Source organism: Oryzias latipes, chromosome 5 (assembly GCF_002234675.1).
Source record: "Oryzias latipes chromosome 5, ASM223467v1".
Classification (NCBI taxonomy): domain Eukaryota; kingdom Metazoa; phylum Chordata; class Actinopteri; order Beloniformes; family Adrianichthyidae; genus Oryzias; species Oryzias latipes.
The window spans coordinates 2,282,462-2,307,226 of record NC_019863.2 but is presented as its reverse complement, the minus strand read 5'-3'; the positions used below and the strand labels follow the sequence as shown (position 1 = coordinate 2,307,226).

Sequence of the window (24,765 nt, the reverse complement as noted above, 5' to 3'; positions counted from 1 at the left end):
TTGGTGCAATTCTGCCAAAACACAAGAACATAATCATCAGTGGACCTTTAGGTCTGGGGCTCCAAACCAGATCTGTCCTGGTGGAAACGGTTTCCATGATCATGAGAACAGAGAGAAATTGGCCTAAAACAACACGGCAGGAGTGGGCTGATGATCTGAAAGCAGCTGTGACCACAGTCACCAAGAAAACCATTGGTGATACTTTATGCTGCAATGGTTTGACATCTAGTAGAGAGTGCTAAGTCCCCCTGCTGAGGAAGGCAGATGTGCCGGCCCACCTGAAGTGTGTCAGGGAACACCTTAATGACTGGACAGTGATTGGAAGAAGGTGCTGTGGTCAGATTAGACCAAACAACGAGCTCTTTGGCATCTACCGACTCAAGCCGTCTTGTTTGGAGGAAGAGAAATGCTGCCTTTGACCCCAAGAACACCATCCCCACTGTCAAGCATGGAGGTGGAAGCATTATGCTGTGGGGAGCTTTTTCTGCACAGGGCAACTTCCCCGTGTGGATGGGAGGATGTGCTTACCTCCAAATGTGTGGTGGATGGGTGGCTCTTAACAGGACCTTGACCCAAAACATACAGCCAAGACAACCAAGGCTGAAGAAGCAGATCGTGGTCATGGAGCGGTCCAGCCAGTCTCTGGACCTCAGTCCTGTAGAAAACCTGTGGAGAGAACTGAAGCTCAGCTTTGCCAAGCAACAGCCACCAAATCGGAATGATTTAGAAGACATTTGAATCGGTTAGTTCAAAAGGGGCCCAAGTCCACAATTTTTCAAAATAGACAACAAGACCGGCAACACTTCTTTCCTCCACTGTAGGTCTTCAGTTTTTGGTTTGTTGCTGGGCAGCAGATTTTTCTGGAGCCTCCCTGACAGCTTCAGCGCTTCTCCCACGCTCCTCTGCTGCACCTGAAAGAGGAGGAACCTGAGCTTCTCTGGACCGGAGCTGCTTTTGAAGGTGTTGATGAAAGCTTGCTTTCATGTGCGCTCAGCCTCCATCCTCCTGCACACATGCACACACACACACACACACACCCACACACACACACACACACACACACACACACACACACTGACATCTTCAGAGGACACTCCAACAAGTTCTCAGTGGTGGCGCCTCCTCCTTCATCTTCTGTGATGAGCACACAAGAAAAGGGAGGTGGTCACTGTGTGTGTGTGTGTGTGTGTTGGCATCAGTCACACAGGCTGTTTGCACTCAAGGTGCAGGCCTGGAGCCACCCTCCCTCCCTCCCTCTGCTGAGCCTCCCCCCACCTCCTTCTGTCCATTCCCTCCATCATCTGTCCTGCTGCTCCCTCATCCATTACAGGGCAGAACTGCTCCCATTTGCGCAGACAGAGAGATGCGGAGGGAGAGCGGGGCGGAGGGTGAAGCAGAGGGAGGCGGCAGGAGGAGGAGGAGGGGGGGGTGGTCGTACGACACAAAGGAGAGGGAGGAAAACAGACGAGCGCAGAGGGAGCAGGCTGTGGATGCTGATGTCGTTAACGATGGAGCGTTAGAATCCGGAGCGGTGATGGCGCGCGCGATAGCTGCTGGGAGCAGACTCATTTGAGGAGGGGGGCTGCTCCTTGGTGTGCAAAGAGGGAGGAGGGAGAGAGGAGGAGGAGGAGGAGGATGGGCCTCGAACAGACACTTGCAATGTCGCTGCAAAAATTGGATTAAAGCAGTATGGTAACGTTTCTGATTGAATATTTTGTTGTCGTCGCTGTGCTGCGTGTGTGTCGTCCTCGTGCGTCCACATCCACGCGTGTTGACATCCATCTCTCGTGTCACAGTGTGTCTCCAGGAAGCCACAGACAGACCACGTCCTGTTGTTTTCTGCCATCTCCATCTTCATCTCAGCTCGGCTCTCCTCCGCCGCGCCGTCCGTGTGCTTTTACACTACAAACTTCAGGCATGTTATGACACCCACCCCCCACCCCCCAGCTCTGTGTTTGGTATCTGGGCCAATGCTGACACCCCCCCCCCCCCCTACTGTCCCATGCTGCAAGCCTCATCTTAGCTTCTCACTTTCCCTCCCAAGATCAGGACGGGACTAATCTGCGCGCGCGGCGCTCATCTGGAATCTGCCCCGACACCATTCTAACCCGCTTTGAAGAGCCAACGCGCGCGTGCTCGCTCCTCTCACACAGGCGCGCAGCTCCAGCGCAAAAATAGACGTGTCGGTGTCATGCGTCCGCTGGCGCGCTCCAGCTCTGAGGCGTCAGATTGCGGTGTGTTGGCTTCAGGCGGGGGAGTCAAACCAGACCCCCCCCCCCCCCCCCATGCAGCTGCACCCAGCATTCAGAGCAGGGAATCCCCCACATGGGGGGCACTGCAGGTCCCGGAGGATTGTCCTCAGAGAAGGACAGCTCTGATCTGGTAGATCTCCATCCATCCATGCATTTGATAAGAAAAGTCATCTTCAGTTTTTAGGGTAAGGCTCTGAGGCTCTGCTGAAGGAAACTAGAATTATGCTTCACATAATTAATAAAGATGGCCGCTGCACTCAGCTCTCTGCTGCCTGAGCTGTTAGAGCTCCTCCATGAGTCAGGCCGCTTCAGTTCATGCTCAGCTCTTTCACTTTGTTTTTCACGTGTTTGCTGCTACTGAGATGCTCCGAAAACCCCTAAAAAATCCCCTTAAAGCCTTCAAGTCTTTATTGTTGTTGCTAACAGCACAAGAGGCAGGAAATGCGTGTTTAATAGATGTTAAATCAACAATTTGATTGTTTCTTGGCAAAACCTGTTTATTACCCTTTAAATGAAGCCAAGGAGCAATCCAGGCAACACAGACAGAATCTGACAAACACACCTTTACCTGTCCTCTCTGCCACCTCATTCGGATTGATTGGAAAGCCTTGGAATTTCCTCTTGGTGGAACAAGAATCCAAAACTATTGAAACGCCTTATGTCATTACTTCAAATTCGTGATCATTTTCTTTCGTGTTAGTTTCATTTTACTCTTCAAAATAATTCAAATTTTCCTTCCATGTTGTGCCTTAAATATTAAATAACTTCTGTCTGCTCATATTTGAAAAGCAGGGGTCAGCAACCTGTGGTCCACAGGTGGCTTTTCTATTCCTCCCTTGTGGCTCTAGGGACGTCATTTATGTTTCGATTTTTTACATGTCAGAAAACTGAGCAAAATGATAACCACGTTCTCTTGTCTTCTGCTGCACAACACTGTCGTTGCTGTTCAGACACCAAGTTCCTGAAGTACACAATTGCAGTTACTTATTCATATATTTTTGATATTTTGATTCTATACCAATGTTGTCATGTCTATAAATGATAGGAAAAGGAGAAAAAGGAGGTCAGAATAATAGAAAAAATCCTCTTTGACTCGATTATTTAGCATTTTTTATTCTGTAAAATGTGCTGCAGCAGATCTGTGTCTTATTTGACACCATGTGTATTTTATTTTTGAGAAGGAACTTGTTTTAAGTGTTGTATACAAAATATTACAATATTTTTATCACTATAATATTAATGATTGTAAATATTTAAAAGCTACATTTCATAAATGTAAATGGCTGAATGGTTACCAATTCATAAATTATGTATATTTATTTTAAACGATGAGGTAGGAGTTTTTGGCTCTCGCTGGACTTTACTCTGTAAGAAACTGGACCAAATGAATTTTTTAGCGTTAACCCTTGTGCTATCCTAGTCCCTTTAACGTTGGGAGTTGGGTCATCTAGACCCACTAGACAGTGCTCTGAACCTTTTTTCTTCAATGATTTGTGATCTTCACTGGTGTCCATGGATTACATGAAATCTTTCCACCTTTATCCACCTTTGTCATGGTAGAGAGAACATGTCAATGTAAGGGTGGGGTCATCTAAGATAGCACAAGGGTTAAGGGATGCAGGCCTCTGGTTTAAAGGAAGATTGGATAAAATACAACCTAAGTGTTTGGTTTTCAGCCTGACCTTTGTGGCTCTGACCTGTGCTCATGTCTCCTCAGCTGGACAAGAGTGAGGTTTCGACCCTGGGGCTACCATCCACCAGCAGCCATGGTGGCTCTGACACCAACATCAGCACGGATGGAGCGGGGGCCACAGCGGCTGCGGTTGTGGCGAGTGGAGCTGAGGGCTCAGCGGCTGGTGAGCCGCCGCGGACACGTGCAGCTCTGGAGCACCTGCAGCAGAAGATCCTGAAGGTCACAGAACAGATCCGGGTGGAGCAGGAGGCTCGCGATGACAACGTGGCGGAGTACCTGAAGCTGGCCCATAACGCGGACAAACAGCAGGCCTCCAGAATCAAGCAGGTGTTTGAAAAGAAGAACCAGAAGTCTGCACAGTCCATTGCACACTTGCACAAGAAACTTGAGCACTATCACAAGAAGTTAAAGGAGATTGAGCAGGTAAGATGGACCATTTTTACACAGATTACACTCACAGGCCACTTTATTAGCTCTGGGTTTGACCCCTTTGACCTTCAGAACTGCCTTAATCCTTGGTGGCATAGATTCAACAAGGTTCTGGAAACATTCCTCAGAGAGTTTGGTCCATAATGTCATGACAGCATCACACAGTTGCTGCAGATTTGTCAGCTACACATGGAGACTCATCAGACCAGATGACGTTCTTCTAATCTTCTATTGTCCAGTTTTGGTGAGTCTGAGTGAATTGTAGCCTCAGTTTCCTGTTCTTAGCTGACAGGAGTGGTACCTGGTGTGGTCTTCTGCTGCTGTAGTCCATCTGCCTCCAAGCTGGACATGTGCGTTCAGAGATGCTCTTCTGCAGACCTCAATTGGAACCAGTGGTTCTTTGAGTTTCTGTTGTCTTTCTATCAGCTGGAACCAGTCTGGTCATTCTCCTCTGACCTCTGGCATCAACGAGGCATTTCTGTTCACAGAACTGCAGCTCACTGAATATTTTCTCTTTTTCTGTCCATTCTCTGTAAACCCTATACATGGTTGTGGGGGAACGTCCCAGTAGATCAGCAGTTTCTGAAATACTCAGACCAGCCTGTCTGGCACCATAAACCACGTTCAAAGTCACTTCAATCCCTTTTCTTCTCCGTTCTGATACGGGGTTTGAACTGCAGCAGATCATCTGGACCACGCTTACATGCAGTGAGTTGCTGCCATGAGATTGGCTGATTAGAAATGTTCATGAACGAGTCGTTGGACAGGTGTGCTTAAGAAAGTGGCCAGTGAGTGGACCTTGGAAAGGGACATTTTTAAATAGTCTCCTGGGAGAGTCTGGTTCTATGTGCTTCAGACTCCACCTGTATTTCTACCAATGCAGGTAGACAGACCTGTGTCTCACCAAAACTCTGCAGACTTGTTCTCCTCACCCTCAAACCCAAACACCACCTCTCTGCTTCTTCGTTTCCTCTCTCCTCTTTGCAGAACGGCCCTGCCCGGCAGCCCAAGGATGTCCTGCGAGACATGCAGCAGGGATTAAAGGATGTGGGAGCCAACGTTCGTGCTGGTATCAGTGGCTTTGGAGGCGGAGTCGTTGAAGGGGTCAAGGGTGGAGTCTCTGCACTCACCCACACAGCTGTGGTCTCCAAGCCCAGAGAGTTTGCCAGCCTGATCAGGAACAAGTTTGGCAGCGCTGATAACATTACTCACTTGAAGGACACACTCGAGGACGGAGTCGGGGGCCACTCTGAGGACACGCCCACCCCCCGCGCCCTCAGCGGCAGCGCCACCTTGGTCTCCAGCCCAAAGTACGGCAGCGACGACGAGTGCTCCAGCGCCACATCCGGCTCTGCTGTGGGCAGCAATTCAGGGGGGGCCGGAACAGGAGGGGGGATGTTGGGACCAGTGATGGGGAGCCCCCGCCTGGACGGACACCACCACCACCACCATATCCACGGTTCCTGGGACTCTCTTCTGGAGGGGCTGCAGGAGATCAAAGCCAGTCAGACTCACATGGAGGACGCCATCGAGGACATGAAGGGGCAGCTGCGGAGCGACTACTCCTACATGACGCAGTGTCTGCAAGAGGAGAGATACAGGTACAGACCCCCCCCTCACCAGAACACACACACCATCTCCGTCACACACAACCTCTGTCCGGAATTCTTTGGCAAACTTTTCTACTTGCTGAGAAACGTCTTGGGTCAACAGGAAGTCAGTTATTTTGGTTCCATGGTCGTTGCCAGCTCGCCAACTGTATCATACCAAAGCCCCGCCTTCATGGGCTTCTACTCTTTGCTCTGTGAACTTTATGTACACACTGATGGTTGAAATCTCCCCAGTGCAGCTGTCATGGTGACTGTAAAAAGGTTTAGGAAACAACTTGTGTTTGGTGTCAAACGGAGCTGTGCTGAACTGAACCGGCTCCAGTTACTTCCTGTTCAGAATGTGGAGTTTCAGGACAAAGTTCATCTTCTCAACCTTCAAAACATTTCTCTCTAGTCTCCCAGCATTCACAGCAAACCCGTAAAGATGGTCCAGAATGTGACGGCCCGTTCAGTTTTCAATGAACCCTAAGGTGCGGCGGTGGGGGGTGTCTATGGTTTCTTTATATAAATCCCATTCAAACTGTTCTATGTTTTTTGTTTTTGCTTAACAAAAAGCAATTCATATGATTTGACCGTTTACTGGATTACATATAACATCTGGTAATTGAAGGACTGTATTTTTGCTTGGCTTGCTGTTTTTTAATTTGGAATTCCTCGTGAGGATCTTTGCTCTCTCATCTTCCTAAAACCAGAGGTCTGTAGCCTTTAACACTAAAAGAGACATTTGGTCCAGTTTTTTATTGAGCAAAACCCAGAAAGAGCCACAAAGTTCACTTTTTAGAAAAAAAACACCTTTTTTTCTGTCTTTGTGAACATTAAAGTTCCGCTCCAATCATCTTTTGATCCACTGTCAAAGCATTCGCAGTGGTCTTTAATTCTGATGATGCTGTTATTGGCCAAATTCAAAAATCCTGTTTCATTTTCTAGGAGACAGTTTGTGGAGAGCGGCAGGAGTTCATCAGAAATTCACCTCTGAGTTTTGAGCTGGACTGGGCAGAAGAAGATTGTCACTAGTTCCCATCATCCATTTGTTCACATGCTCACCTGCTAGTTTACAGCCCCTCAAATCCCCAACCTAACAAGAGCAGTGCAAAAAAAATGTTGATCAATATCAGAGCTATCCAGCCGTCCAGTTTAGATCCAGATTCCAGCTCAAACGAGGAACACGAAGACCTTCATGGTTCGGTTTGTCTGCAGGTGATGCATCAGAATGGAGTGGAACAGGGAGCTCACGGGCCGCAATTTGTAGATTTTACGCCACAAAACACTCTAAACACTATCAAATGGTTCCTGATTCACAACCATTTGAATGTGATGCTACAAGAACATGTTAAAACACCATAAGCAGCATTTCCATTGGAGTGGGTCTTTAAGCCATTCATTCAAATATTTACATAACTTCAATAGTAGCAGTGTTATTTTTTCCTATAACAATTTTAGCTTCTCCTACTTTCGACAGCAGCACTTACATTCAAAATATTCTTTCAAAATAAAATACACCCTGAGTCACATAAGATCCTCCCGTTGCAAAAGAGTAACTTGAAGCTGCATTTCCACAAGAAAATTCAGAAAATGAAAACAGCACAATAACAAAAAAGATGTTTTTGTGAAAAATGCCAGCGCAGGGTCTCGAACCAGCGAGCTTCTGCACCAAGGATTCCCCATGGATTTCAATGGAGGCAAAAATCCTGGAATATCTGGAAAAGTTCAAGGATTTGAAGGATCAAAAGTCACAGCTGAAATAAGCTGAAATAGCAGAACATTTGAATAAATGAATGGTTAAAATAACTGAAAAAATTGTGTTAAGCACCAAAAAATGGTGGACGATACTATAATAAAGAAAGAGAAACAGAGAAACAATGGGTTGAAGGATTTACAACATTCAACCTATTAAGAAATCCAATCAAACATGTCATTTTCTGTCATTGTGACAGTGGTGCACCTTTATCCATTTTCTCCTCCTACTGTCAAATAGAAACACGACAACACTGGTGCAGAACCCGTCTTTTTTAAATCAACACATGTAAATGCAACTGTATATTTTAAGAATGTTGCTTCTGAACAGCAACTAGACACTGTTGTACAGCAGAAGATCAGAATATAAAAACAACCACAAAACTTTATCAATGAAAACAAATGAACCAAAACTAGCAAACCCACTACTGTATTCATGCCTTTAAAGCCAAAGAGCCACAATGAAGGGGTTAAAGAGCCGAGCCTCAGGTTCCAGAGCCCTGTCCTAAACTCATATAGTCTCCTTATGCATGTAGAATGCATGTATTATTGCACAAAGCAGGATTTTTAAACTCCTTGATAATAATGACAAGGCTCAACAGCACAAAAGCATGTGAGAAAATTTCAACTCAAAGCATCAAATCAAACAAGCACAAAAAAGTCCTTTATGATCTTTCATTTTCCTGACTCCTCAGTGTGAAACCTGGTCCAGTTTGGATGAATGGTAAATGGTGTATACTTATATAGCACCTTTCTTCCTACAAGGACAAAGTGCTTTACAGTCACACACACATTCACACACTGGTGGCGGCTCCGCTGCCAAACACAGGCGCCCGCCTACCACCAGAGGAAAGGTGGGGTTCAGTGTCTTGCCCAAGGACACTTCGACCCATGGGCATGCAAGGCGGGAATCGAACCTGCAATCTTACGATCATGGGTCGACCGCCCTACCGCTGCACCACGGCTGCCCATTTACCATTTTACCATTTTCCTGACTCCTCAGTGTGAAACCTGGTCCAGTTTGGATGAACATAGAGCTGATATTCCTGGCAATCCTGGCTAAATGTTTTCCACTAAGAGGAAATTGAATAATTCCCCGCGGCACACGGGGAGCTTGCTTCAAAAACCCCGTGGTAAACAAAGATGCGTCCACGCAAACACAACAGCGAACCCTCAAAGATCAAAAACAGGAAGACAAACCTTCCAAAATCATTCTCCGTGCTTCTGGAATCAATTCAAATCTAAACCTAAACCTGCGGATGAAAATGCATGTCTTTCTTTCTGTGAGAGTAGATTCATCACAAAGTGCCGTCGCTGGTTTGTCTCGTGAAGAAAAGACACATTTTGTGCATGATCGGACATGTGGACGTCTTGGATGTTTGGTGACTTTAAAATGCTGCGATGCACGTTCAGGTATGAGCGTCTGGAGGAGCAGCTGAACGACCTCACCGAGCTGCACCAGAATGAGATGTCCAACCTGAAGCAGGAGCTGGCCAGCATGGAGGAGAAGGTGGCCTACCAGTCCTACGAGCGAGCCAGAGACATTCAGGTACAGACCCGTCCTGCCTGGAGGAAACTGCAGCTTTGTAGCGACCCGATTCAGAGCTGACCACTGAAGACCAGTGTCTTCTGAAGATAATAAACGTTCATGGTTTGTTAAAAAAAACACATTTAAATAAATCTTTTGGGCAAAAATTGTTCCGACGTAATGCATTGTGGTCTATATTCGAAGATCGATGCACGCTGGTTTTTTGCAGAGACTTCTGGGAAATTTCTAGGGCACTTGATTTTGTAAATGTAGATTCGGACGGCACTACAAAATGGTGAACGCACTATATAGTGCACTATGTGGGGAATAGGGAAGGAATTTGGACACAGCCTAGTCTGCTGTGCCTGAAAGAACATTCATGATATCAACGTATTGGAGATCAAACAAAAATGGCCGTCTTTGTTATAATGTTAACAGTGAATGAGTTAATCTACATTTAAATGACACCAAGCATGTAAAGAAATTGCTTAAAAACTGAAAAAAAGGACCCAACAAATAATTACCTCCAGGATGAACTAATATCTGTTTTTCTCATACAGATCATTTGAAATATGTAGGCCACGCCCCATTCTCAAAAAGATTAGCTTCGATTGGATTAGACAGCCATTGTCAATCCATCAGGCGTTGAAAATGTCCGAATGAAATCAAACATTTGGAGTTAATACCCAGAAACAGTCATGAAATAAATGCATTCTTCGCTGCGTTCATGATTTCATGGAGGTTTAGTGAAAACCGCTCATGGAACAGGGGGTTTAATCACTTATCACTGTCGTTTTACTAGATTAAATGAAGGTTTATGCATATAAAAGTTATTCTTGACATTATTCTCCTGAGAACAGTGTGTATTGAATCTAATAGCAATGCTAATCAGGATACAAAAATAAACTTTGGTTGATTAAAAATGACCTTTTGAGGGAAACAAAGGCATTAAAGCTGCTAAAGCTGTTGATTTATGTCATTTAAAAGTCAGTTCTTTGAAAGATGACGTTTAAATGACACAAACTCACGTTAGCGGCGTATTTTAATAACATTTCAAAACAAATAAACATTTAAGAAACAGCAGGTTTGTTGGAATGTTGCGATGAGCTGAACCGTGGTGCCGGCGGCGCCTTGCTCTGTCCCCGCAGGAGGCCGTGGAGTCGTGTCTGACCCGCATCACCAAGCTGGAGCTGCAGCAGCAGCAGCAGCAGGTGGTGCAGCTGGAAGGGGTGGAGAACGCCAACGCCCGAGCCCTGCTGGGGAAGCTCATCAACGTCATCCTGGCCCTCATGGCCGTGCTGCTGGTCTTCGTCTCCACGCTGGCCAACTTCATCACGCCGCTCATGAAGACCAGAGCCCGCGTGGCGTCCACGGTGCTGCTGACCCTGCTGCTGTTCGTGCTGTGGAAGCAGTGGGACTTTGTGGAGGTGTGGCTGCTGCCCAGTTAAGCTGGAGAAGAAGGAAGACTTTAGGATTTCTATGGGAAACGCCATCAGGATGAAAGGCTCTCATCTCATCCACATAGGTGGTGTGGATGGCCACTCATTGCATTGCTATCACCAAAAACAGACGTTTTTTTTAACCATTTCTAAATGTAAAAGCAACTATGGATGGCTCTGAAATGCTGATCACGTCTGCTGTAATCTTCATGTTGAAGCCATGGCACATCCAAGGGGACTACCGGTCAATGTTTTCCGTGAATGTCACGTGCTCATGCATGTGCTCATACGTGCACTAAGATGCATCCAGCTTGCATGGGTTATTAACATGTCATCAACGACAAGCGTTAGTGTTGTGTATCTGCCGTCATGTGGTCAAAAACCATGCAGAAACCTTCCAGCTGCACTTTTCCCGAGTAGTCTCACGTCCTGTTGGGGTCCGAGCTCGGCGCTCTGGCTCTCTCCTTCCGGTTTTTCTCTGACAGTTCTGAAGAAAGAGACTCACGGCTACCATCCAAACATGCAGAACCGACCAATGCAAGGTCACAACCACTATTGTAGGAGCTCTCTGCTGACTGGCATGTCAAAGTTTATATCCAGTTTGCAAAAAGGAATATTGCTGTTTTAGTAAACAATGTAAAATAAATTATTTCCTATATTAAGCTGCTCTTCACGTCGTAAATAAACACAATTTAGGTAAATGAGCTTTTAAGTTGAAATATAGGATACATTTACATTCTGCTGATTAAGGTTAGGATAATTTGAAATGAACCAAAAATACAGGCAGGTGTTTCAAAAGTCATCAATATCCCTTAACGTGCCTGGAGGCACATTAACAGTGGGAGTGGGGTCATCTGGACCCCACAAGATAGCACAAGGGTTAAGAGAGAGAATAAATTACATGTACATTTCCAATTAATGGGTCTTTAATGATAGATAAATCCAGCATTAATAACTGATTCAATAGAAAAGTGAAATGAAACAATAGATTATGATTATGATAGATTATGAACCAAATCTTACTAAGAAAGCTTTCAGTGTTCATTAATACATTTTAATAAGTTGTTCATTTTAAGTTGGAGGTGAAATATATATTAAAAAATTGACTTGATTCTTCTTGGCTTTAATACGACCAAATGAATGTGTGGAGTTTTGTTTAAAACTGAAAGGAAACATTTGACATTAAAGTGATCATCTTTGGATCTGTGGTCAAAGTGTTCCCAGAGGTCTTTCAGTTAGGATTATGACGCTATTCCAAAATATTTGGTTGTTTTCTAGGACATAGTTTCTGCAGAGCAGCAGTTCATTAGAAATTCACCTTTGAGTTGTGGGCGGGACTTGTGGCGTGGATCCAGATTCCAGCTCAGACGAGGAAAACAAAGACGTCTGCAGGCGGATGCATCAGAATGGGGTGGAGCAGGGAGACTGTGGCCCCGCCCGGATCTATTTCCTACGTCACAAAACAATCTTTTTCATATGTCATTTTTCGTCTGCTCCTGATTCACAAGAATTTGAATAAGTGTCCTACAGAAACACTATTTTAACCCTTGTGCTATCTTAGATGACCCCCCCCTTCCATTGAGGTGTTCTCCCTACCATGACAAAGGTGGATAAAGGTGGAAAGATTTCATGTAATCCATGGACACCAGTGAAGATCACAAATCATTGAAGAGAAAAGGTTCAGAGCACTGTCTAGTGGGTCTAGATGACCCAACTCCCAACGTTAAATAATACATACAATGTGTCCATTACTCATTCACTCCCCATGTATACTTGGTGATGGTAGAGGCGTGGCTGCCAGTTGGCGCCCATGGTCCCTCTGACCATCACCGTGATCATTCATGCACATTCATGCTGGTAGGCAGTAGCGTTGAGGGTCTTGCCCAAGGGCCCTCACTGGGTGGTGTTAACTGCTCACCAATTAAATTGCTTGCTCATCCCCCCCGGGAATTGAACCCTGGTTTCCTGCATGTCAGTCCTCCCAACGTTAGAGACACGCTAACGCTGGGAGTGGGGTCATCAAGACCCCACAAGATAACACAAGGCTTAAGAAATGGTTTGGAGGATCCAAAATCTATGAAAATCAACAGATTATCTCTGATTAGTAAATGTATTCATTAAAATGTTACAACAGTTTTTTTTTACATAAATCTGCTGCTTTTCTAAGATGAGCAGCTCCACAACTTGAAAGCTGTGGGGGTTTTTGTCACTAAAGCTTGAGTTTTTTCTGGGACAAATAGAAACACATTTGTCAAATGGATCTGACCCATAGAATCGTGACAGCAGAGTAAAAAGTGCTGGGTCATGAAAACGGTCAGGAGAGATTACTCACTTTTAATGCTCTTTTATCAGCAGCATCGCTCTGCTCCAGATTAAATTTACATTAGAGGAGCTACAGGGAGAGCAGGTTTCAAACCAGCATCTGGTAATCCAGTGGATTATTTCATCCATCAACACAAACATGCTCCTTAAACAAATGAACTAAAAAAAAAAAGAGAAGAGATTCCTGTGTGGATATTTGTTGTTTTTATTATTAATCGCCAGGCAAAACCCGTACGAACAATACATTTATGACATGTATTCTTACAGTACAAGACACAAATCAAAGGGAACAGAGCCAGTGGCAAGGCCACAAATGACCTCCATAAAGTGAGACATTCATCGTCATTAGATTGTTCCAACTTTCACAGAGTTCACAAATGCCGTTTGCATTTGACTCGTATCAAACACGACGGTTTTTTGATCAGCTAGCAAATTCTAAAGACCTCGATAGAAACAGCAGAGTAGAAAAAACATCAGAATAAGCAGAAGAATTCCTGATTTTATCTCCATTTCCTGTCAAATGAAAAATCCACAATATATTGCTTTTGGGTGCTCGACTAAAGGTAAAAAAAAAAAAGTAGAAGAAGAAGAAAACAACATTCTTCAGGATCGGCTTCTGCTCTTTCACTCTTCATCTTCTGCAGGCGTCTGATCCCTGCTCAGAGCGGTCTGGACGCTTAACCACAGGAGGAGCTGCCATTTGAATGAAACGCGTGAGCTGAACGTAACAGCAGGACCGGAGCGGCAGCTCCTCCACCAAAGTGCAGCTTTTTTTCAACACCAGTGTGTCTGAACCTCCAACCTTTTCACAGGAAACCAAGAGAAGAAAAACCACAAAAAGACCCAGAAGCTCTTCGGTTCCAGGAGTCTGGAGCAGAAGACACAGTATCCAGTCACAGCAGAACATCTGAGCAAAGAACCGTCGACTGTACGTGAGAACTGGACTGAGGGACCCCTCCCACCAAACAGGATCCCATAGACTTCTATGGAGAAATCCACATTCTATTGGTTGGAATAACCATTCTTGATTTTCTTTTGCTAATTCTTTTTTCCTGATATTTTGCCGCAGAGCAAGTTATAATCAGACGCCTCAGCAGTAAAAGTAGGTGGTCTTTCAAGTGGTAGGGGTGTGGAATTCCAACAAGCTCCCTCCTGATTGGCCAGAGGGGTTGCCGTAGAAACAATGAGCCAATGAGACCAGCTTAGACCCGTCGGGGCTTACCGATGACATCTGGCTCCAACATGGCGCCATCCGCGACTGAAGCGACTTCATGTGGTCGGAGTTGTTTTCTAAGGGTCGCGCTCACCCGGTCCAGTTCTCAGATACAGTCAACGACACGAGGAAGAGGAGGAACCGCCTCCACTCGTGACGCTTCTCCAGAGTGGAAAGAGCCAATCAGGTGGCATCATCATTCAGATCTGAGTTTAGAGATTAGAGTCCAGTACCTCTCTGACGTTTGGAGCCGTGTCAGGAACAGCTTCTTGACGGGGAGCGCCGGGTTCGGCCGTGCGGGGCAGAACCCGCCCCCGCCGTCTTCAGGCCGAACACCTGAGACCAGAGGCCTCGTTTCTGAAAAGCCTTTCAGCATCTGCTTCACAAATAAAGATGAGAAACAGCTGGAACCGTTGTGGCTTCTGCTGCTGGAAAGTTCCTGACTGGTGGCTTCTGAGAACCGAACGTTTTGCAGCGGAAAACGCAGCCCTCAGGTTGCCGTGGCAGCCAGAGGCACCTAGGCAGACCTCTGTGTGTAGAAGAGGATGTAGGCCTGAGTGTTGCACACTTCCTCCACGCTGCAGACCCTCATCTCCGAGTCGTTGCAGTGGACCCAGAACCCTGAGGACGGCAGAGCACAGACGTGAGCGCACAGCGGGGGCCCGCGGCGTTCCCACACGGAGCCGGACTCTTCCTCACCCCCCTCGGTGTTGAAGCAGTATGCGGTGTAGTGCCCTGAGCCGAAGCCTTTGCCGTGATGCATGACCACAGCAGACAGGTCGTAGACGTAGCCCCCCCTGTGGACAGAGTGACCCGAGTCTGTGCAGCAGTACGGTTGGATCTTCAGAACCTGGTCAAAGGCCACATGGACGCCGATTTTCTCCCTGTGGTTCCGCCCAGACCATCTGCCGTGCAACAAAGGCCAGTTAGCGTGAGGATAACGCTGTGGGCGTCACCGGTGGTCGACGTGTCAAGAAACTCACCGAAAGCGTTTAAGGTGCAGCCGTAGAACCTGAGGTAAACGGTAGATCAGAAGCTGCTTACAGGCTTCTGACAGAACTAAGGGTTTGTGGGAGGATTTCCTTCTTCTTCCTGCAACACACACACACACACACACACACACACACACGCGCACAGACAGGTCAAGACTTTCCATAGATGATCCATCAGATGACATCATCCTTCACTTCAGGAGAGCAGCGGCTCCGTAAATCGTGTGTGGATAGTTTCACCTGCTTTCATTCCTAAACACATTCTAGTGATGGACGGAACATTAAAAACCCGGAAGTGCTAGAATTAACTTGACATATCTGCTGCAATATTACAAGATTTCTGTCTTCCAAACATTAAACTGCTCTCACCTGAAAAACCCAGAACATGCTGGAAACAAACGGATGTTTGCAGACAAACATAAATTCTTAAATGATTCCCTCTGCTTCATCCCCTTACAGTACTGGGCTTGTTTTTCTACGATACTTCATGTCTGTCTGCAAAAAGGGGATAAAGTGTGTAGAGAGGAGCTTTACGCCCTTAAAACAAATAGAATTACTGTGAAAAATTAAAGCTGTCGTTTCCATGCACTTCGTTGTGCATGGAAACGGTTCATTCCGATCGTGGGTTTTACGTCATGCATAGAAGGTGCTTCGCTCCAGAGAAAGCTGTGGAGCGCAAACGGGACCGCCCTCTGCGGTCCGCCCTCGCCACGCGGGCTCCCCGCCCCTCCCGTGCCTCCTTGGAGAAGGAGGCACGGGAGGGGGACCGGGTAGGAGCGCTCCGTGCCTCCTGACGTCTGGAACCTGCGCGGTGCGGGCGCGGCTGCCGGTGGGCCGACATAACCGTGCAGAGCAGCCGGACTTACAGCTCTGTGTTTGGGGGGAGGGGAGGATGCTTTGTCTTCGGACTGCGAACCGTCCCGCAGCTTTAGGTGAACGAGCTGCCGGACTCAGGAGAACCGGGTCTCCCGGTAGAACTGTGTCTTTGAGCAGAGCTCGGACCGCCAGCTCACGGCGGCTTTGGGCCCAGGATGCAGATTGCAGCATTTCCCGCATGGATTTTATGTTCATCAAAGGCTAAATGTTGTTAGCGTGTGTTAGCCCTCTCCTGACACGTTTGTTATAATCGGAAAACGTTTTTCTGGCCCCATGCACACGGCTGAATTCTAAACACTTTGCACGTGGAGCCGCGGCTACCGTCTGTCTGTTACATGTCAAACTCTCAACACTTTCCCGGTCAAAGGTCATTTTGTGCACTGACTGTTGCAGTGGTTGCAGGCGTAGATGCGTCCCTCCAGAGCCTCCATCTCCGTGAACTTGGACAGCATCTCTGTGAGGGTGCAGCTGCGGTGGAAGGCCGTGGAGGCGGAGCCTTTGTCTGCGCTGTGGTAGCGCTCCGGGAACTCCAAGGACAGATCCCAGAACGGCTCCACCGTGTTGGACTTGTGCTTACAGGACAGACAAGTCACCTGGAGGAAGAACGCAAACGGGTGAGTTCTCCAAAGAGGGTGAGAAGGCTTCTCACTCTGAGGTTTCTGACACCTTCTTGTGGCATTTTTCAGGGGATTGAGGACAAATATTTAAAAGATTAATCTCAACGTTGCATTACTGAGGATTTCTTTATTTATATTTATTTCGTTATCTAGGAGTTGAGAGGAGCTGTAAACTAGCAGCAGAGTGTGTAAACAGAGAGCTCTCAGTTATGAGCTGCGGAATTGCTTTGTGCCTACAGTCCTGATAAATGTCTGATGAACTCCTGCCGCTCTGCAGAAACTATGTCCTAGAAAACGTCACAGGTTTTTGGCCCAAAACAACAACAATCCTCATTAAAATACAGCTGGGAAGGACTTTACAGCAGATCAAAAGCTGCTGGGAGTGGGAATGTGGTGTGGGACGACCCAAATGGACCCTCAGCGCTCACCTGGCTCAGTAGCTGCCCGTGAAAGATGGTGTTGAGGACTTTGAGCACCTGCTTTGACAGCTTTCTCTTGGTGATGGGGATGACGATGCGGCGCTTGGACCCCTCCGTGTCCAGCTCCTGCTGCACCTTGTCCAGCAGCTCGCACAGGAACTCCTGGGCGTCCTGCTGGTCGTAGCCCCGGAACGCCGGGATGAGGTTCCACACCGAGTGCAGCATGGCGAAGGGAGACACCAGGGACCACCGCCCGGACCACATGACCCTGAAAAGTGTATGCAACTCGTGGCACAGAGACATCTTCTGGCGGGCGGAGCAGCGCGGCTCCTTGGGTTGGACCAACTCCGCCGACTTGGAGGGAGGCGGGGCGCTCTCCTTTTGCCCTATTGGAACATTCCAGCAACCCGTCTTATCCGTGGCTCCTAGAGGGCGTTCCGACAGCAGTGCGTTCCCGCCGCCGACAACAGCCCCCGTCACCGGCGGGGAGTGGTTGGTCTTGGCCAGCAGCTCCTCGGTCTCACACAGGTCCAAAGTGAGAAAGCACTCCCTGAATTTCTGCAGGTGGCTCAGCACCTGCAATATCGAGTTCATGTAGCACGTGTTGCCCAGGTTCCGCAGGCCGGTGACGCCTGGAGCGATTCTCCGCCGGCTCGCCGCGTGCGTGGAGTAATACCTCCTCAGTTTAGCTGCTCTGCCGTTCCGAGGAGCCTTGCGGGACACGGCGAGGAGCGAAGGCTTCTTAGGAGGAGGAGGAGGAGGAGGTAGACGTTCTGGGGGGTCGCGAAACTTGCGAGGAATGAGTGTGACGGTGGACCGCGGCCCCTGAGTTAGAAGCCTGGCACTCTTTCTGGGAGGAGCACTACCGAGTTCTTCCATCAGCCTTCGTTTCACCTCCTTCTTTTGTCTCCTGGCCTCCTCCAGTTTCTCTCTGCGCCGACTCTGCACCTCCTGGTGTTTGCCGATCCACGTCTGAAGCATTTTCCCCAGAAGCGCCTTCCTCCTGTGGCGCACGGCCAGCTGCATGGCCGGCTGCGGCCCGCCTTCCCCGACCCAGGGGGTGCAGTCCCCGCCGGTTGAGGAGCGCAGCGAGCGCCGGCCCGGGACCCGAACCGTGGAGAGCGCCCCCCGGAGGAGTTTGAGGTCCCCCTCTGCATTGTCATTGAGAACATAGTCTCCACAGGCAAAGCAGAAGACGTCCAGCTCCCGCACCTCCATGGCCAGCGGGTGCTGCGACTCCTGGAAATGTTTGAGCGAGTGCTCCTCCATGAAGCGGCCGCAGGCCACGTGGGAGCACTTCAGGCAGGCCCACACCGAGTCTGTCGTGCTGCATTCCACACAGCGCCATTTCTGCGGATTGAGGATGGAATGGTCCTGACCCAGACGCAGGCGTCCCACGTGCTTACAGCGATCCATCTCTCCAGATGCACATGTGGCCTCAGCGGCGGGACCCGCGTCCTGCAGCCGAGCAGCAACTCATTCTGAAGGGAGACGGGACGTGAGAGGAAACAGAGGCGCAGGGAACGGAGAGAGGGACGGGGCCGGAAGATACCAACTGGAAAAGTGGCGGCCTCGACGAGGTTTGGGATGGAGCGCCACCTGCAGCTCTGAGATCAGCAGGGACGGCTCGCTCCACCAGCCATGGCCACCTTCAGCCGGGAAACTCTGCAGCACCGAAACAGACGTGTGATTAATCAAACGGATCATAGTGAAATAATAACTGAAGGCAAAAAAACAGAAGATACAGTCTGGTTTAAAGCACTCAATATTCAGAACTTCCTGCATTTTGGCCAAAACTTTTAGCTTTAGCTCTGGTTTCTCTATCTCCACCTCGTCTGCTGTGACGTGCAGAGGCAGACTGAGGGTCACACACCCCAACAGATCTGCAGAACCGGGACGTGGTGGGACCAAAGCTGGACAGCCTAGAGCAGGGGCCTCAAACTGGCCGCCCGCTGGCTTTTTGCGGCCCCCGCCTTAAAATGGAAGTTCAATGTTAGTGCATCCCCCCCCCCCAGCTTTTAATAAATGACACTTTTTCAGTGTTGTGTGCGGAGCTGACAAACCAACCAATCACAGTGGGGCATATGACTTTTGGGGCCCTGCTCCCGCCCCTTTCTGGTTATATTTTTGTGATGATTGACAGGTGATGTTGGAGCAAAAACAAAAACATACGTCACACACCAGGTGATCTGTGCAGTGTTGCGTCCACCTGGGTGATCTGAAACACCCTTATTGTGAGTCTTGTCTGCACTTATTTGGTGTCACCAACATGAATTTCAATCAGTTTTTTTTTTTATCTGTTCTGATCTCCAGTGAACAGCAGCCGTTCTTTTACAAACCACAGTTTGAAATCAACCATGAAAATATAGGAGTGGATGACCGGCTGCTCTAAAATAAACCAGAGTTTAAATGTGGAAAAAGTCATAAGAAAGAAAATCCAAAAATTGTTACCGAATTTTGTTTCTCCTTTACTGATTTGTGTTTTAAAGAGTAAACTTAAAAAAAAAACAACATTCAACTCAGACTCAAAATTGGGAGCACATCCTCTCTGACTTCTCCACCTTAAATTTCAATAAATCCAGTCCAGATTACTGACAATCATCTTCATCCAGACTGAGGGTCTCAGCTGTTTGGGAGGAAGTGCTGCCAAGTGTCCAGAAGCAATAAGAAGACAAGAGAAGCCGTGTTCAGAAGAACCATTGATGGATTTACAGAGCTGTAGAATTGGAGTCTTATTTAGTGTTTAATAGTTAGAATTCAACAGTGTTAACTGAACTGTGTTAATACGGACATTTAAATTAGAAAACAGCAGATATAGAAGACTAATTAAACATTAATGTATTACTGATTTACTTACTTATTGATTTTTTTTATTTGGGTATTTTATTTTCTTTGAATGAGAGTTTTATCAGTACATTTTGTACAGAGAACAGTTAATAATAAAGTAATAATATGGTATATGTTCCATACAGATTTATTGGCTCTCAGACACTCAGAAGTTGCGTGTGCACTGAAGTTGCGACCCCCCTTCAGCTAGACCGCGCCTTCTGTGGCCCCCAGGTCAATTGAGTTTGAGACCCCTGCCCTAGAGAAAGAGATGGCGAGGAGAAGGCTTCAAAAACGGCAGAGCATCTTAGATAACTCCACCCATCCCCTCCTGGACCAACACAGAAGAACAGCTAGACTAAGACTGAAAAACATCTCTGGTCCTGAAACAGACACTCCTGTTTTGAACTAAAGCTTGTAAATAAACCATGTGACTAGGCCTGCACAATATACCGCAAATTTATCGTTATCGCAATATCCAGCTCTGCAATATGCATATCGCAAAAGACGGCGAATATCGCAATTAATCGCAAACCCAAAATGTGCTAAAACAATCTTCTAGCAGCTTGAAGCATTTAACGAATAAAATAAATCCCTTTATGCTTTGACCAATAGGATGGACGCTTTCCCATTGTTGACCAATCAGATGGAGGCCTATTATGTTAGAGTCATTTGGAGTATAATTTTTAAACTGTTGCAATGAAACTGGAATGATGTTTTTGTTTATTTTTCTATTTGTTTATTTACTGCAAATTATATCGTTATCGCAATATTGATCACTAATATTGCAAGTGTTTCTCATATCGTGCAGCCCTAGTTCATACTAGGTCACGTTTAAGTTGTGGGCCTCTATCTTTTTTCTTCATTGTTCATTTATGTTTTGGCCACAGCTATAGGTCTTTAATTTTTCTCCTTTTTGAAAAAGACTTGGATTTTAAGTTATGTTGATTTATTTAATAACACTTGCAGTAAAATGGAAATGTAGGAGACACCAACCTATTTTATTCCTGGGCATCTATATAATTTTTTTGTAATCATTCATCATAGTTTTGGCAAGTTCTATGGTAAATATATTTTCTTCTTTTTGAATAAAACTTGCGCGTTAATTTAAGTTGTGTTGAATTATTTGAATAAAACTCACACTGAAACCAAAATGTATTGGTATTTTTGCTTTTCTATTTTTCCATTTATCGCAAGTCATACCGTCATCGCAGTTTCAAACACTGATATCGCATATCGCAGATTTTTCTAATATCGTGCAGGCCTACATGTGACTAAAGATCTATTCAGTCATTGGTCGGGAATTACGAGGGCGGGTAAAAGCAATCCTTGTCAGGATAGTCCCATTTTCTGACCAATTGTGAATGTGGCTGCATGGTGGTGCAGTGGTTAGCGCTCTTGCCTCACAGCAAGAAGGTTCAAGTCCCGGCTGGAGGACCTGGACCAGAACATCATTTCCATGTGGAGTTAGCATGTTCTCCCCGTGTATCCGTGGGTTTTCTCCGGGGACTCTGGCTTCAAAGAACATGCTTCATAGGTTCATGGGTGACTCTAAATTGCCCCTAGGTGTGAGTGTCCATGGGTGTGATTGTGACCCTGTTACAGACTGCCGACCTGTCCAGGGCGTCCCCTGCCTTCGCCCGCAAGTGGCCGGGATAGGCTCCAGCAGCCCCGTCACCCAGAAGAGGGAAGAAACGGAAGAAGATGAATGAAATTTGAAGGTTTGGTGCGGTGGAGGCGGGCTGCAAGGCGGTTACTGCAGCAGCAAGGACGAAGAAGGTAGGCTGATAAGTGTTCATGACACAGCTTGAGGAGCAAGTGGATCACTTTAAAAGTTGTATGACGCTGCATTCATCCGACTGAATGTTGGTGAGTCGCCGGGTCTCACTGTCATGGTTGCTTCCGTCCTGCATCCCACTCAGAGCGAAGCAGGGCTCAGTCTAACTGCACACGGGTCAGAATGTGGTTATAGGTCCCGCACCAGGGTCCACTTGGGTGTTTTCATACTGGAAATTTGTTCTGGATGAACAAAACTCTGGTTCTATCCGAGTGAACCACAGGTGTCTAGTCTGAATACACACTAAGACTCCCGTTAGAGTCCGTCTTGATCAGCTTTTCATCTATTCTAAAAACGTTCCCAGTGGTTCTCTTCATTATGATGATGCTGTTTTTAGCTATAATTTTTAAAAAAAAAAACCTGTGTCGCTTCCTAGGACATAGTTTCTGCAGAGCGACAGGAGTTCATTAAAAAATTCACCTCTGAGTTGTGGCCGGTACTTTAGGCGGTGAGGAGGCCTGTCCTCATTTGTTTACAGCCCCTCACAACAATGAAAATGGCGAGCAGTTTTGGAGCTCTTCATCCGTCCAGTTTAGATCCAGATTCCAGCTCAGACGAGGAAAACCAAGCCGCTCATGGATCCGTTTGTCTGCATCAGAATGGAGCAGAGAGGAAGCTCGTGGCTCACTGTGGAACCTACGATCGGTTTCCGCCTACAGGCGGTTTGTGTGTGCAACGTGTTGATTTTAGAAAAAAACAACAACTCAGAAATGCAATTTTCAGCTAATGTCTTAACATGCATGTCCTCCGTCATGAGAACATGCTAAAAACACCCAAAGCCCCATTGTAGTGAGCGCCACAGAAGCTCTTTCCTTCCTGTTCTCATAAAATTGTTGAATGAAACTTCACCAAACCTCCTGACAGCATTGATTTCCTTTGTTACTTTGCAGGCCTCTCTAACACTTTCTGCTTTGTTACATGTTGAAGTTGGGTGATGGGACTTCTGTTGTTTCCTCTGGTTTAAATAAAGTTTTCTGCTTCTTCTGCCACGTGTTTGTTTGTTCTAGAGCCTCGGGGGACACTTTTACAAAACCAACTCAGCTCGCAGCAGAAGTGTCTTCATGTTCGCACAAAGACGTCCGGACTATTAAACTGTTCTGATCCGCGCAGGGCAGAGCTGGGTCTCCCGGCACGGCACGGCACGGCCCGGGAAGTCCCGGGTCGGTGCAACTGGTTCCTATCAGGCTGCTCAGCCCAAACGGCGGTGCCGCGCTGTGAATCGGTTCCAGCTGCTGAGCTTTGATGTGCCGGAACCGCGTGGGCTGTCCACGCGGAGGTTTGTTCCGCGGCACGCGCGGACCTCCTGCGCCGTCCCCGCGTCCGGTCAGAACAAAGAGCGGAGCCGGCGCCGTTCTCCGGGAACCTCCGACAACTTTGTTGGGCTGAAGCAGCCCGGCGAGCCGCAGGTTTAGCCGGCGGCGCGATGCGTTAGCTCCGGCGCGTGCGCTTCAGGCTAGCAGCGCTAGCATCCCCTCCGAAAAGGACTTCGGGGCGCGCGGCTGCTGGCGCGGATCGGTCCGCCTCGGTCTTCTTAGCTGGAACTAGTACTAGCACTAGCCGAAGTGCTAACGGCTCACCGAGGACAATCCAAGTTAACGGAACGCTTGTTGTCGGTCGCTAACGTTAACTACGCGCTTAGCTCGCCAGCGAACAGCCGCCAATCGGCTACAAACTCCCCGATGACACTCACCGCGGGGAACGGCCGACCGGAGCGCTTCTGCGGCGGGCCTTCGCGGAATCGATCACTTCATCGGGGTGATCCGGTCGCGGGGGAGCGGCTCCCGTCGCCAGCATCCATCTATCCGGTGCGCTCGGCGCTGCGGCTTGTTGTCCTCCTCGCAGATTGAACAACCCAACCCTCGGTGCGAGCCCGAACCCCGCCGCTCTCATTGGACCGGGGCTGAGCGCCAGCCGGGCTCCCATTGGCCGAGCGGCCGAACAACAGGCAGCAGGACGGAGCGTCCACCCACCGAGCCCACATGGAACAATACCCGAGGCCGGACAGCCCCGCCGTGACCCAGCCTCTGACCCCCCCACTTTAACCTTTGCTTTAGAAAAAACAGAATCACCAAAAGACCCGATGAACGCGCGGGGGCCACGCGCGGATGACTTCTGCATCCACACAAATCCTTTTTGTCACATTTAAAGCACATTTTCCCTAAATGATGCATACATTCAACTGTGTTCAGTACACCGGGAACTTTAAATGAGAATTTAGATTTCTATATTCAAAGGGATTTAGTATGGAAGCATTTCTGTAGCGTAATTAAAGATAAAAGTCAAAACCAGAAATGCTTTTTCATTTTCTTCTTCAACACCGCTTATTCTGTCACTTAATTAAAATGATAAAGAAAATGGTTTTTGACATTTTATTTTCCAAAAGTTCTCTGGTAAATGTGTAGCAAAATTCATTTAGAAATGTCTAATTTGACAATTAAAATGGATGAACAGAAATGCTTTTTCATTTTCTTCCTCAACACAGTTCATTCTGACATAATTAAGGCGAAAATGCAAAGATGGGATTGCATTTTCATTTTCACATCCATTCTTTCCATAAGTGTTGCATAATTTAATTCCAGTCAGCATTTCCAGGAGGGACTAAGGAAACAGGTTTCCCATGAGATGTTTACTTTGCTGTTTACTCTGACTCTTATTGTCAGAGGTTAAAGTTGAAATATTCACACCAAACATAAAACTGTGCATAAGTGAATGACTAAAGCTCTGTGCTTACCAGCTGTGGTGCAAATTCAGCTGAGTACAACTGTTCAAAAGAGACTTTCATGAGCTATGATGGAGTTCAACCCATAGACAGTCTGGAGGTCCAGCTCTTCACACTCCTGTACCTCCGCCTCGAGGGGAGGAGGGTGAACGGACCTTGTTGCGGGTCAGTGGGGTTCTAGATGATGGATATGTACATTTGAACAAAAATAAAAATACTTACACTCGTTTTATTGACACCTGTTTTCCATAAAGAAAAA

General features: G+C 47.3%; 2 protein-coding genes across 2 annotated transcripts; one reads left to right on the top strand and one right to left on the bottom strand.

Moving 5' to 3' along the window:
- Positions 1-1,388: 1,388 nt before the first annotated feature.
- On the top strand, positions 1,389-11,386 carry tmcc2 (transmembrane and coiled-coil domain family 2). Its single transcript, XM_004068460.3, has 5 exons — positions 1,389-1,692; positions 3,970-4,368; positions 5,362-5,975; positions 9,132-9,267; positions 10,395-11,386. The coding sequence occupies exons 1-5, from the start codon at positions 1,690-1,692 to the stop codon at positions 10,692-10,694; spliced, it is 1,452 nt and encodes a 483-aa protein (XP_004068508.1). The 5' UTR covers positions 1,389-1,689; the 3' UTR covers positions 10,695-11,386.
- Positions 11,387-13,194: 1,808 nt separating this feature from the next.
- usp49 (ubiquitin specific peptidase 49) lies at positions 13,195-24,039 on the bottom strand. The gene is made up of 7 exons (XM_023954720.1): positions 23,478-24,039; positions 18,681-18,789; positions 17,134-18,605; positions 16,474-16,681; positions 15,204-15,312; positions 14,920-15,125; positions 13,195-14,841 (listed from the first exon to the last, which is right to left on the bottom strand). Exons 3-7 carry the CDS (start codon positions 18,538-18,540, stop codon positions 14,738-14,740), a joined length of 2,034 nt encoding a protein of 677 aa, XP_023810488.1. The 5' UTR covers positions 18,541-18,605; positions 18,681-18,789; positions 23,478-24,039; the 3' UTR covers positions 13,195-14,737.
- Between the last annotated feature and the right edge of the window lie 726 nt (positions 24,040-24,765).